This window comes from Coffea eugenioides, chromosome 4 (assembly GCF_003713205.1).
Source record: "Coffea eugenioides isolate CCC68of chromosome 4, Ceug_1.0, whole genome shotgun sequence".
Classification (NCBI taxonomy): Eukaryota; Viridiplantae; Streptophyta; class Magnoliopsida; order Gentianales; family Rubiaceae; genus Coffea; species Coffea eugenioides.
In genome coordinates, this window is record NC_040038.1 from 11,412,893 (window position 1) to 11,426,504 (window position 13,612).

At 34.9% G+C, this 13,612-nt stretch overlaps 2 protein-coding genes across 3 annotated transcripts; both read left to right on the forward strand.

The window, feature by feature from the left end:
- The first annotated feature begins 1,299 nt into the window (after positions 1–1,299).
- Positions 1,300–3,733, forward strand: LOC113768095 (cytochrome P450 71A1-like). Of its 2 annotated transcripts, none has more exons than XM_027312333.1 (3): positions 1,300–1,390; positions 1,869–2,873; positions 3,017–3,733. In XM_027312333.1, the coding sequence occupies exons 2-3, from the start codon at positions 1,971–1,973 to the stop codon at positions 3,644–3,646; spliced, it is 1,533 nt and encodes a 510-aa protein (XP_027168134.1). In that variant the 5' UTR covers positions 1,300–1,390; positions 1,869–1,970; the 3' UTR covers positions 3,647–3,733. The 2 variants fall into 2 exon arrangements, with proteins under 2 accessions (XP_027168134.1, XP_027168133.1); XM_027312332.1 differs by having other exon boundaries at positions 1,949–2,873.
- A 2,068-nt stretch (positions 3,734–5,801) lies between these two features.
- On the forward strand, positions 5,802–12,111 carry LOC113769018 (berberine bridge enzyme-like 21). The gene is made up of 6 exons (XM_027313508.1): positions 5,802–6,177; positions 6,812–6,904; positions 8,623–8,681; positions 8,976–9,119; positions 9,232–9,259; positions 10,577–12,111. Exons 1-6 carry the CDS (start codon positions 5,802–5,804, stop codon positions 12,109–12,111), a joined length of 2,235 nt encoding a protein of 744 aa, XP_027169309.1.
- The last annotated feature ends 1,501 nt before the right edge of the window (positions 12,112–13,612 follow it).

Consider the following 13,612-nt stretch of genomic DNA (forward strand, 5'->3'; position numbering starts at 1 on the left):
TTGCTGACTTTTAAACACTGAAAAGAGATATATGAATGTCTGAATTTTAATGCTAAACCTATTTATACTGTATGATAAACACTTATAACTGAATGCTTAATAAGTTAAATTTGACAAATTTGCCCTTATATCTTTTCATCAAAAAAAGAAATAGAACCTATGATTTAATTAGCTAAAAATGTTAGGTATGAAAATGACAATATTTATTTTTAAATCAAACTAATATAAAAGATGAATTATATTATATGAGGAGTATAGAGAAGAAATGAAAGTCATTCAAAAGAGAGAAAAGAGAAATAGAAAATCATTAGATAGAGAATACTAAGTTGTTTAATTATATAAGAATTTTGAACATAATTAATAAATAAGGGTAGATTTGGTGGATAAGATAAGGTAGTTGAAACAATTCTATTGATTCTTATCAGAATTAAGCATTTAATTAGGATTTTTGTGCTGAAAAAAATACACACAAGTTCAGCACTACTTAATAAGTTCACCAAATGAATTTTCATTACACTCAAAACATCTGAATGTCTAAAAAAATTCAGATTCAGCACTTTTTATGTTATCAAACAGACCCTTATATTAATGTACTGGAATTGGAGCTCATTTGTATCGGTTCTTGGGTTTTGTTGACTCATGTGATGTTATTTAGTCCTTGGATTTTTTATTTATTATGCTATTAGTCCTTAAATTTAATACTTAGTATTAGAATGATATTTGACATTTTTTTGGCCTTTTTTTATACAATTGTGGCTGGGTTGGACATGTAACTGTCACATGGCTTTTTCCGATAACAATTTAGGAAAAAATCGTCAAGGGTACTTAATGTGCTCAAAATTTGAAAGTTCAGGTATCAAATTTGTTTTCGTCCAAAATTTGAGAACTAAAACCGTTCGTGGGACAAAGTTTGGGTACAAAAACTGCATTTTTCTCTGATTTTAATTCCACATGAACAGTTTCGGATGTCAATTTTTTATTGAATGAGATGAAATATCAATCATACAGGTGATTCCAACTTGCCTCTGACAAAGATTATTGAGACACTAAGCTCCTGAGTCAAGGACAATACAATCGTTTCAACCAGTCGCTGAAGTAACTCTCGATAATTTTGGATATTGACATTACGATAAAAAAATGAAAGTCCAATCAAATTATACTTACTGATTAATGTCCACTAACATTAGTTTCTGTTGGCCTGATAAGTATACGAGAGAATGGATGTTGACCTCGTACCCTTGTCATCGATTTGGCCAATCAAATCAATGTACCTTTCATTTTCGTAGCGTTAATTTTTCTTTTTAGAAAACTCAGAATTGCAGTGTGCTCTACTTGAAAGTGCAGGAGCAAAGTGCATTTCCATCCCACCATTTCTTACTTGAAACATCAGGTTTTGTACTCATTTTCCTCTTTAGTAACTCTTTGAATTTCTGGGCTTCCCTGTTTAGTCTTGTTTTATTGTCATTGATCATATTTGGCCATTAAAATTTATGGGATTGTCTCTTCTTTTCCCCCCCTTCTGATGGTATATTTTGTCACTGACCACATTTCATGTGATTTTTGTGTATTCGTGAAAAAAGATTTAGGATTCTTCATTATATCATGAAATAAGGGAATGAAAGTAATCTAAGAAGTGAAGAAAGGCTTACCTTTTTTCTCAAACGTTTTTACAACACCACTTTGCATAAATTAGAAGTTACAGAAAAAGTATTGGATAGAGATAATAAAACAAAAGAATAAGAAATTTATACAAATGTATCCTTTGGATGGTGAATAAAACCGAAGACAAAAGTTTTTTGCTGTATTAATTAGAAAAATTTGTTAAGTGTCACAAAATATGACAAACTCTTACTGATGTTATGGTGCAGAGAATACCTTTTGAGAGACATACTAAAACACACCATCATAGCTGTATTCCAAATGAATACTGATCTCCTCTCCATTCCAGGAAATTGCAAGGAAAAACTTCAATGGATCTCCTTGAATGGCAGAGGGAAAGCTTTCTATGCATCATATTTGCAACAATATCAATGGTTCTGGTGCTAAAGTTGCTGTTGAAGAAGAAGGAAAGCAGAAATGACAAACCCCCACCATGTCCCCCAAAACTTCCCATCATTGGTAACCTGCATCTGCTTGGTAACATGCCTCATGAATCTCTTCACATCCTTGCCAAGAAGCATGGTCCTATCATGTTCTTGCAGCTTGGGCAGGTGCCAACAATAGTGATTTCTTCAGCTAGATTGGCGAAGGAAGCACTGAAAACATTTGATCTAGCCCTGTCAAATAGGCCTCGAATATTTTCAGCCAAACACCTTTTCTACAACTGCACTGATATGGCTTTCTCTCCATACGGTGCCTACTGGCGAAATATACGCAAAATATGTATCCTTGAGGTACTAAGTGCAAAAAGAGTTCAGTCATTTGGCTTCGCAAGGCAAGAAGAAGTTGCTAATCTAGTTCATCGTGTAGCAGAATCGTACCCCAGTCCCACCAATTTAAGCCATATGCTTGGATTATATGCAAACAATCTCCTCTGTCGCATTGCATTTGGTAAAGATTTCTCACGCGGAGGAGACCATGTTCGGCATAATTTTCAAAAGCTGCTTGAAGAGTTTCAAATGTTGCTGGGAGGATTCAGCATTGGAGACTTCTTCCCATCCATGGAATTTCTACACAAATTTACCGGGATGGAATCAAGACTAAAAGACACTTTCAGACGCTTTGACCAGTTTTTTGATGAGATTTTGGAGGAACATCGAAATCCGGAGAACAGGAAAGACCACAAGGACCTGGTGGATGTGTTACTTGAAATACAAAAACATGGGGATCCTGAAACTCCTCTCACCACTGACAATATCAAAGCAATAATTTTGGTTAGTTAGAGCAAAGTTCTTGTTTCATTCTTGACTCCAGCTTAATCCTACTAGAAGAATCAAATGCTCTGCTCAAAACTATTATTTTCTAATGCTGTCTTACTTAGCTCCAGTTTCTAATTGCTTCGATATTGTTGATGCAGGACATGTTTGCAGCAGGTACTGATACAAACTTCATCACCTTGGATTGGACAATGACAGAGCTCATAATGAACCCCCAGGTGCTACGAAAAGCACAGGCCGAGGTCAGAAGTATTGTTGGAGAAAGAAGATCAGTTTCAGAGACTGACCTGTCTCACTTGCACTACATGAGAGCTGTTGTGAAGGAAACTTTTAGGCTACATCCCCCAGCTCCAGTATTACTCCCTAGAGAATCCATGGAGGAAGTGACAATTGATGGCTATCCCATTCCTTCCAAAACAAGGTTCTTCATCAATGCTTGGGCAATGGGAAGAGACCCTGAAACATGGGAAAATCCAGACATATTTGAACCAGAGAGGTTCATGAATAGTCCTATTGATTTCAAGGGCCAAGATTTTGAGCTCATACCATTTGGTGCCGGTAGACGAATGTGTCCTGCTGTTACATTTAGTACAGCAACATTTGAGCTTGCTTTAGCTCAACTTCTGCATAGCTTTGATTGGGAGCTTCCTCCAGGAGTTAAAGCAAAAGATTTGGACCTGACTGAAGCTTTTGGCATCACCATGCACAAAATATCTCCTCTCATGGTGCTTGCAAAACCAAACTTTTCTGAAGGTCTCAATGGAAAATAGAGACCAATCTGAGAGGTGTGATTCCATGAAATTGCTTCTAAGGAAAAATGCTATGTCCCTGAACAATTGGTATTTCTTTCAGTCAAATTATATAGTCTTAAGTGCCTTGAATAACCGAAGGCGGGGCATATTCACAGTTATGTCCAGTCTTTGTCCAGTCTTTGTACCTGTTACAGGAATCAATGTGCAATAGTACTAACTCTGTGTATTCAGATTTTGTAATTAATGCACCAACGACAAGCACCAGAATGAAAGCTTAATTGTGTCAGCTCCAAGTCCCCGATAGGTAAAGATAGAATGACCAAAAACTAAAGCAAGTTAAACTAAATTGTGCTTCAATTAAAGATTGCTTCAGAGCCGTCTGAAAATTGATATGGTAGCAGCAATATATATTCACGAAATACATCTGCCTGTTCTGTGAAAATTCACAACTAGCAAACTTCTCAAGTATAAACTGGCCAACTTCTCACAGGTCCAGGCGGTTCTCGCAGCAAGAATTCACCGAGACAACATTATTCCGCAAACACCTACATTCTTTGAATACATCCCACTAATTGTTTGGATCTTGAAATTAAATGTAGAAGAAAATTGGAAGTCTTTGATGATCTCGCAGGCTTTTTTTTTTTTTAATTAACCTCACAGAAAGGACAGTAACATGGGCTTTATATTCAACTGTAATTTTCCTCCTCTGGCTTCCTCAGGGAGGCATTTTCTTTGATATCATATTGTTTGAAGGTCAAAAAAGTGGGGGGAGTTAGTCAAGCATAGAACTTGAATCAAGACAAATTGAATATCCATCGTCAATTGTATCATCATAATATTTTTAGGTTCACCGGTAGTGTAGAATCAGGACAAAATGATAAAATCAGAATTCAGTATCTTCTTTATTGGATCCTAACGAGTGTCATACATTAGCGTGACGCGGAGTTTAATCGATCTACTCTCCTTGTAATGTTCGAAACTCTAGTATTTGGTTGGTGCAACTTGCAAGACTATGCCGTCGGTAGAAACTAGAAAGTTGGATCATCCAATTGAGCTACCAATTTTCTAATTAATGGTCTCTCAATAAATTAAGCTATAGTACAGTAAAAACCGTGTTTCTATTTTTTTTTTTGATAAAAATCAAATTTCATTAACAAATTACAAGAACCGTGTTTGTACATCGCTGCTTTAATAGCCTGTTAAACATGCACTAGAAATTACAGATTTGTAATTTAATCAATATAATAGATTTGAAAAATTATGAACAACTCTGAAAAATACAAGAAATTTTAAAGTTGTCTTCTAATAGATAAATCACTGCAATCCTCTCCTATACATGATGCAATCTATTAATCAACGGTTTTAAACTCCAATGATGATGATGACATCTATCAAAATAGATCAAAGATCCAAAAAAATTTTAGATCTAACAACCAAATCTAAAATAAATTTAGATCTAATCAACAAAAAAAGAAAAAAAAAACAAAAATCTCCACAGGAATCTCTAGGGAAATAGAAAATTCTGTTAATAGAAAATGAAAACTCTTACTAAGAAAACTTAGGAGAGATTTTATTAAAAAAATAAATAAAACAAACTGAAATTCATGGGACGTGATCTCCCTCCTTGAGGGAAGGCCTTTGAAAAGGGAAGAAGAAGAGAGAAGAGAGAAGTTGAAAACCGTGTTTCTATTTTGTTGTTGGTTTTATATCCAAATCCTATGTTTTGTCATTGCACTACCACTTGACAGTAAAAACAACTCCCAAATTGGACTCAGCAAAACCTGGTTCTGCATAAATTCAATGGTTAACTAAGCGTGTTTGCTGAAATGGTATGCTACAGGAAAATTGTGATTTACAGTTCTAAACTCAAATATCAAGCAGTGTTGTCCTTTCTTCTTCCTTTTCTTTCTACATTCAACTCCCTACCCTCTGCAGCATCAGACCTGATCTATGGCAATTTTGCTAATTGCCTAATAAAGATAGGGATCCCCAATGACCAAATATCAAGAATTCTTTACAGCCCCATGAATGTTTCCTATAATTCAGATCTACAAGCCCATACAAGAAATGGCCTTACACAAGGGCGACATGTACCCCAAAACCACTTCTAGCCTTATACATGTCGCCCCTATAAGGGCTACAAGCCCATGTTTTTTATCATTACGGTGAAAGAATGAGTGAAATTCCAGAAAGTGAAGCGCCTTTCCCTCATCGATCTGGGATCCTGTTCATGATTGAATATTCAGTGAACTGGCATGAAGAAGATCCTGCATTTGCCAAGAAGTACATAGAGCAGACAAGGGAACTACACAGTTTATTGACACCTTTTGTTCCAAAAAGTCCTAGGCAGGCTTTTCTGAATTATAGGTACCTTGATATTGATACCACAGGACAGACAATGAGTTACAATGAAGGAAGAGTTTATGGGATCAAATATTTCAAGGATAACTTTTACAGATTGGTGAAAGTCAAGGCCATGGTAGATCCTGAAAATTTCTTCAGGAATGAGCTGAGTATCGGACTCTGCCTCTCAGGCCACTCTAATGGGGGTACAATAATGCTACTATTATTGAAAATTTCCAAAGATAGTATAGATTTTGATTTTCCAAAAGGACTTCATTGTGTTTCCACACAACAATCTAACAACAGGAAAAACACAAAACATGATAATTAAAGTCTCTCGAATTGAAGTTGATTGTAATTAGTGTCGGGCTGGCCCAAACAATTCTATGTATAAATCCTTATACTATATAAGAATGAGTTTAAAGCTTTAATTTCAACAGCAAGAGTGGCCTTTTTTTTGGAAATGTGAGAGTGTTTGGAGTGCAATTAGAGTATTGAATATGAGTCATTATAACTAATTTAGTTTTGTTGTAATTACTTGGATGACCTTTTAAACATTTAAAGCTAGGGGTAAGTTTGATATGTGACAGTGTTTGATATCCGATTAAACATTGGATACAACTGAATTCAGCTTGTGTTTTAGTGAAATTACATAAATGCCCTTCTAATCATTTAATTGTATTAACATCTAAGTCTTTTAATTTCTTAAAGCCTTTCTCATCAATTATTTGCAAAGTTATGATATATAGATGTTAAAACACAATTAATGTCAATTAGTAGAGAAGTCTGGTTTCTTGACCGTTACCCCTATCTATTCAAATTCATTTCATTTACTTATAGGTTTTGTTCCAGCACAATCATACAGTATATTGAATTCGGATGTTGCTACATTAGCTACTCCTCTTCTCCATTTTGCAACACCTTTTTCAATAGGTATGTTTTTTTTAACCAATCTACTTTTTGGTTGTAAAAAATCTGTAATATTGCAAGTTGTATGTGCAATAATTTTTTAGTGTTTTAATTCAATTGTCCATGTTAGACAAGCTTGATACGTAAGAGACCACATTTGTTAATTGTTATTTATGGTTTAAAATAAGTTTATCATCATAAATTTTCCCATTTATAGATTGCATCTACTTCTTTTGTTGTTTTAACTATTAGTTAGGGTAATTTCAAATCGTTTGCTACTTTATTGACTATTCCATTTAGACAATTTTTCACTTCATATGATTTGCCAATATGTTTAACTATCTACTTAAAACTATTTGGCTAATAATCTAAAGTATGTACCTCATTACTTTTAATTGTTTTTCTTGAATTGAGTGGATTAGGATGCTTTAGTACTTTTTTGAGGTAATTATTCCTCTAAATTAGCATGTTAGTTGTTGTATATCTTTGCAACTAATACAAAACTGATATTTCATGATTGTAACCCCTATCGAGAAGGAGATGCTTTGCTATATGTCCTAAATCATACAATAAATTATAATTAATTGCTTGCTCAATGTGAAGGCCTCGTGATGATATATGTCCTTGGAATCAATATAAATTCAAGAATTTGGCTTGCAAGAACCGAAATTCCACTAGCAATGATTTCCTCAAGTATGCTAATTGTTCAAATCTCACTTATATGACAAGATAATGTGGTGGATTGCCCTCATATCAAGATTAAATTCAAACTAAATAACAAATTTTAATATCCCTAAAATGCATGAGCAGATATAAATAGGTCTTTTATTATACTAGGTTAGATGCAAAGTAGTTGATCGTATCTTATAATTATGTTTTATTGCATATTATATTTTTTGACACAATATGTAACTTATGATTTTTTTAAATTTAATATCATATAATAAAATTGTCATACTTCAATTCTTATACTAGAAAATGCCAAATAATAATTATTAACCATCTTTAATTATAGGCACTAAACTCCCACGCGTTGCATGGGCTTTTCCCCCTAGTATATATTATATAAAGATAAATAATATTTGCACTCTAATAAAATTCTCAAACACTCTAAACTTGTAATTTTTTTGTTAAAAATGATATAAAGATCCAAAACCTATATTCTCTAACAATGTGAATAAAAAAACTACCCCCAAGGCATAGTAAATGATCGGTTTGCATTATTTTCATAGAGACCACTACAGTTTGGATTACAAAATCTCGGTTAAAGTTGTAAAAGTCCACTAAAGAATAATGAACGAGTCCAAAAATAATGCTCAACTCCAAATCAAAATGACTAGTACTTAAGAATTACCAAATAAGTTATACACATAAAGAATTTATAGAATAATAATTTTAAAAAAATTTCCTCCATTATTAATATTACAACAATTTAGGACTGATATAAGAATAGTGAAAATAAGACAAATTGAAAAGATGAAACAGGAAGAGTTACCGATAAATGCATAGATGGCCAATTCGTCTCTTAGAATATTTTATATGTTTTTGTATCATTTCATTAACCAAAAAAAAAGAAAAGAAGAGGATGGAGTGCTTAGAGCATTTTTGGGATTGCCAATATCAGTTGTCTATATTAATAACACTCTATAGAGTTTATAAGTATACAATTATAATGTAAAAACCTAATATGTATAATTATATGAGAGTATATAGTTATTATTACATATTGTATATATTTACAGCATATTTTAATTATGAACTTGTGCTCAGCCCCAAGTATGCTCGGAATTCCATTATCTTTGTGAGTCGAGTATGATCTTCACAGCAAGAGGTCAAAGCTCAAAACCCAGAAATTCTATTACTTTTGTGATTCGAACCTCGAAATGCCAAAGCCTACCTTGAATAACTCGGTTGATAGCCCTGGGTCTTTCTTTAACATGAAACAGTGACTATGAAGTCACGTAGTTGATTACTCAAAATTCTCCGTCACTTTCATCCTTAACTTTTTAGTTGTTTTTTTTTCCCAAATTAACAGCATCATCTAACCATTCATACAACAAAAATTTATTCTCTCTTGTGATTCTCAACTAAATAGGGAAAACGAGGGAATCCATTAAATGAGGAGGCACTTGCAGTCAGATTAGCTCTCCTAATGGCCAAGGAAGCTGACTGCAGGAGAGTGGAAATACAATCTAACTGTAAAGCACTCATTCATAAGATCCATGCTCAGGAGACTCAGGTCAGTGAAACTGCAAAATTCGGATTCTTGAATTGAGAGAGCTCTTTGAACAATGTATATATCCAAAGGAAAGAAATGCTTGTAATCATAGGTAGCTCAATTTGCACTTTAGTTAGTTAATGATGTCAAATGGGATTCTAGTATTCCACTGTCACTTATTTATTTCTTTAATCAATAGCATCGACCAATTGCTATTTCTTAATGTCCAAAGTGATAGAGAAAGAGTTTTGACAACTATTGCCACTCGGATCTTCTAGTGTCACTGCTCGGGCCATTGCCGGCCTGAGATGGCTTCTTCAAAGCATGCTTACATGGTGGCCTGAAGGCGACTTAAAGTCACTATAGGAGAAGCCGACTTTAAAATAGTCATTTGAGATGGCGATTTTGGTTTGTTTTTCTATTTTCTTTTTCTACTTTTTCACCCAAAGTGAGTCACCTTTATAAAGGGCGAAATCTCTACTGTGGGAAAACTTCAAAATTTACTATTATTTTCATAATTAAAAAAAAAGATTATTTAGGTAATTCACTCCATCAATACTATTCTTGTATTTGAATCATTCTACAACAATTCAATGAGGTAGCCGTCCGGAAGCTTGATTTTGCCTTGCCTCCCTTGTTAGAAGCCACCGAGTTTATCAATCGTTTCTTCTCGTCCATATTTGCGGGATTCCTGTTGCTTAATCTTCCAAAATTTATCGTTTGGACAATGAAAGATTTTGGCTGCTGGTGGAAGATAAACTAATCTCTGCTTGAGCTGGCAAATGCCAATTAAGATTGGTCTTTCAATAAATTAAGCCATATTTACGATATGTTTTTTGTTTTCTTGTTGGTATGCGAGGAATCTTGGGGTTAGAAGGCCAGTGCACAAACAGATAAACATGTTTTTGCTTTCTTGTTGGTTTGTATATAAATTTATGAACTTTGTTGGAAACTAATATTTGTTCACGTGAAAGTGGACGGCTAAAATGCTAAATCTTTTGTGTACAATTGAAAAAATACATAGTTTTGGGTGTATAATTATCGTAAAAATTTAATTACTACCTCAAAGAAAAAAAAACGTAGTTTTTGATGTATAGATATTATCACCTAATAGTAATATTTATGTATAAACTCTTTTTAGAAAAATTGGGATGGTAGTTCAATAGTTGGAATGCAATAATTTCTTGATATAGATATGTGAAAATGCTATTTATAACTCTTTATTTAAATTATTTATCTATTAATCAAGTTGAATAATATGCCAAATGTGGAACATGTCTACTGTTGGTTCTGAAGTAATGAGCAATTTACTCATAGCCTAGGGGTACATATTGCCAGTAACTTAAATTCACCAAGTATAAATTGGTATGGTACATGGAAATTGTGATCAACACTAAGTCCACAACTTAGATTGCCTGCAATGTTACCCTCTCTTCTTCTTCTTTTTCTTTCTGCATTCAATTCCCTAACATCTGCAGCCTCAGACCTCGTCTATGACAACTTTGCCCATTGCCTTGCAGGAAAAGGGATCCCAGATGACCAAATCTCAAGCATTCTTTATAGCCCCATTAACGCTTCCTACACTTCAGTTTTACAAGCTTATATAAGAAACAGGAGATTCAACACTTCCACAACCCCAAAACCGCTTGTCATAGTCACAGCTTTAGAAGAATACCACGTCCAAGCAGCTGTTCTATGTACAAAAAGAACTGGGCTGGAACTGAAAATCAGAAGTGGCGGTCATGATTTTGAAGGAATCTCATACGTTTCCAGTGTTCCATTCGTCATTCTTGACATGTTCCACCTTAGTAGCATTCATGTTGATATTGAAAATGAAATTTCTTGGGTACAAGCTGGCGCCACACTTGGGGAGCTCTACTACAGGATTTGGGAAAAGAGCAAAGTACATGCATTCCCTGCCGGTGTATGCCGATCAGTAGGCGTAGGCGGCCACATAAGTGGGGGAGGTTATGGCCCTATGCTACGCAAATACGGCCTAACTGTAGACAATGTTGTTGATGCACGAATCGTCGATGTTAAAGGCAGGATTTTGGATAGGGAAGCAATGGGGGAAGATCTTTTCTGGGCTATTAGGGGTGGTGGTGGTGCGAGTTTTTGCGTTGTTTTGGCGTACAAAATCAAGTTAGTCAGGGTACCAGAAATTGTAACATTTTTCAGGATTGTTAGGACCATGGAAGAAAATGTAACAGATCTTGTTTATAGCTGGCAACAGGTAGCCAACACGATTGACAATGAGCTCTTCATCAGAGTTCTGGTCCAACCAGTTACTGAACAAATCAATGGGCAGAATCAGACTACAATTGGAGCAACATTTATAGCATTATTCCTTGGAGATGCCAATAGACTCTTATCTGTTATGAATGGAAGATTTTCTGAATTGGGATTGAAGAAACAGGACTGTTTGGAAATGAGTTGGGGTGAATCACTCCTCCGGTGGGAAGGTTACGCGAGTGGTACACCCATGGAAGCTATCCTTGACAAGACTTATGCCAACTTCGCGAAGAGGAAATCAGATTATGTGCAGAATCCAATTCCAAGGCATGGGCTGGCCTCCATATTCAAGAAATTGATTGAGCTAAATAAAACAGTACTGGAATTCAATCCTTATGGCGGAAGAATGAGTGAAATTCCAGAAAGCCAAACGCCTTTCCCTCATCGTTCTGAGATCATTTTCAAGATCGAGTATTTAGTGATTTGGCAGGAAGAAGGTCCTAGATTTGCCAAGAAGTACATAGAGCAGACACGGGCGCTGTACAGTTTGATGACTCCTTTTGTTTCAAAAAATCCTAGGCAGGCTTTTCTGAATTACAGGGACCTTGATATTGGAACCACAGACAACGGGAAGAACAGTTACAACGAAGGAAGAGTTTATGGGCTCAAATATTTCAAAAATAATTTTTACAGATTGGTGAAAGTCAAGACCATGATAGATCCTGAAAATTTCTTCAGGAACGAGCAGAGTATACCAACTCGGCCCCTCCGGCCATTTTAGTTGGGGTAAAACTTTCAAGCTTATTAACACTTTTACTCTTTTACCATCCAGAATTGGGTGCAAAAGTTATTATTTAAAGTTTTTGACTCGGCCTGGCTGCATTTTTAATTGAAGTACAGTTCTCAACATTCAGGCCCAGTATATTTCTGGTCAGGAATAGCCTGTGTTCTTTGTCTTTGCCTTGCCAGTTTCTTGCACTGATATCATATCCAGATCTACGTTCCTGATTGCTATTTGCAACATCTGTTCTACAAATAGCATTATTGTTTTGAATAGCTCGGGTCAAAATATATTTTGTGTTACAAATAGTATAGTTTCAAATGGCGTGTTCTAGTCATTATGTCTGTTATACAAGGTTAAATGTATAATAGTACGGAATTGTTTGTTGCACTCGAGTTTTGGTTGTTGTATAGACTTGTTTAAGGAGAACCAGGAGCAGAACACCGCGCGATGCGCGGTGAAAATTTTCATGTTTGCCCAGTTATGCATGGTACATAATTAAATTTCAAGTTTGTCCAATTATTTAGGGTTTTCCAGTTATACAAAGTACATAATTGTTGCAAATTATATTAAGCTGAATCATAAATATTGTATTCATCCATTCAAAATTAGATAAAGCTGTATCGTATTTATCCATTCAAAAGTTTCTAAAACAATTAGCAAGAGTAATTTTTGATGATACTGTAACTGTGAAGTGCATCCATGTTAGCAAACTTAAGAAAATGGACTCTCATCTAGAAAGGAAACGAAAAGTATAATTGTAAGTTACAGACTTACTGGATTTCTTTCTCCACCAAATTTTACCATTAGAAAGCAGTATCAGTACAATATTCTTAATGTTCCAAAAGGTATAAATTACAAAAATACAAAAAGCCTATGAAATGCCCTTTTTCTCTCAACTACTAACACCCATGAAGACTTCTTTTTTTAATGTAAATAGTAAGAGATGCAAGACTCAAACACAATCTGGAGTGGAGAGCTGCATATGCTTCCAGTCTGTGATAAGATAAACAAGTCATTATCTCAAGTTTAGAAGCTTATTGATATAGCAAATGAGATACGATAAAGCAAATGAAATAGATATATAATGGAAATATTTTGGGTGCATGATAACAACAAAGAAAGGTATCAATACCTTTCAAAATGGCATTTGAGGCCAAAATATTCATCCACCGACCCAACAAATTTTATCACTTTAATCTTGTTTTCCTACAACAGTTGAAACTTATTCAAAACTGTTTTTGAATCTTGGAATTAAAATCACCAAATTGCATCAGTTGTGACAGCTCCACCTCCCCCTAAGGCGAACCAAAGAGTTCGGCGGACCGCTTGCCCAACTCTCGTCAGGACTACGGAGTCGAAACTCACAAACCCTATAGTACGCGCGATGGGACCCAAAGAAAAATGAACAATCGGAGACTACTAAGGTGAGAACATGCTTACCAAACCATAAGATCTTAATATCTCAAATGAATACACTTAATAGACAAGATTAAACACT

Excerpts from the sequence above, each read along its gene's own strand:
- LOC113769018 (XM_027313508.1), top strand. The coding sequence starts at position 5,802 with ATGAGTGAAATTCCAGAAAGTGAAGCGCCTTTCCCTCATCGATCTGGG. Across the intron at positions 6,178-6,811 it reads CTCAGGCCACTCTAATGGGG|GTTTTGTTCCAGCACAATCA; the intron begins GTACAATAATGC and ends ATTTACTTATAG. Across the intron at positions 9,260-10,576 it reads TGATGTCAAATGGGATTCTA|CCTCAGACCTCGTCTATGAC; the intron begins GTATTCCACTGT and ends TAACATCTGCAG.
- LOC113768095 (XM_027312333.1), top strand. The coding sequence starts at position 1,971 with ATGGATCTCCTTGAATGGCAGAGGGAAAGCTTTCTATGCATCATATTT. Across the intron at positions 2,874-3,016 it reads ATATCAAAGCAATAATTTTG|GACATGTTTGCAGCAGGTAC; the intron begins GTTAGTTAGAGC and ends TTGTTGATGCAG.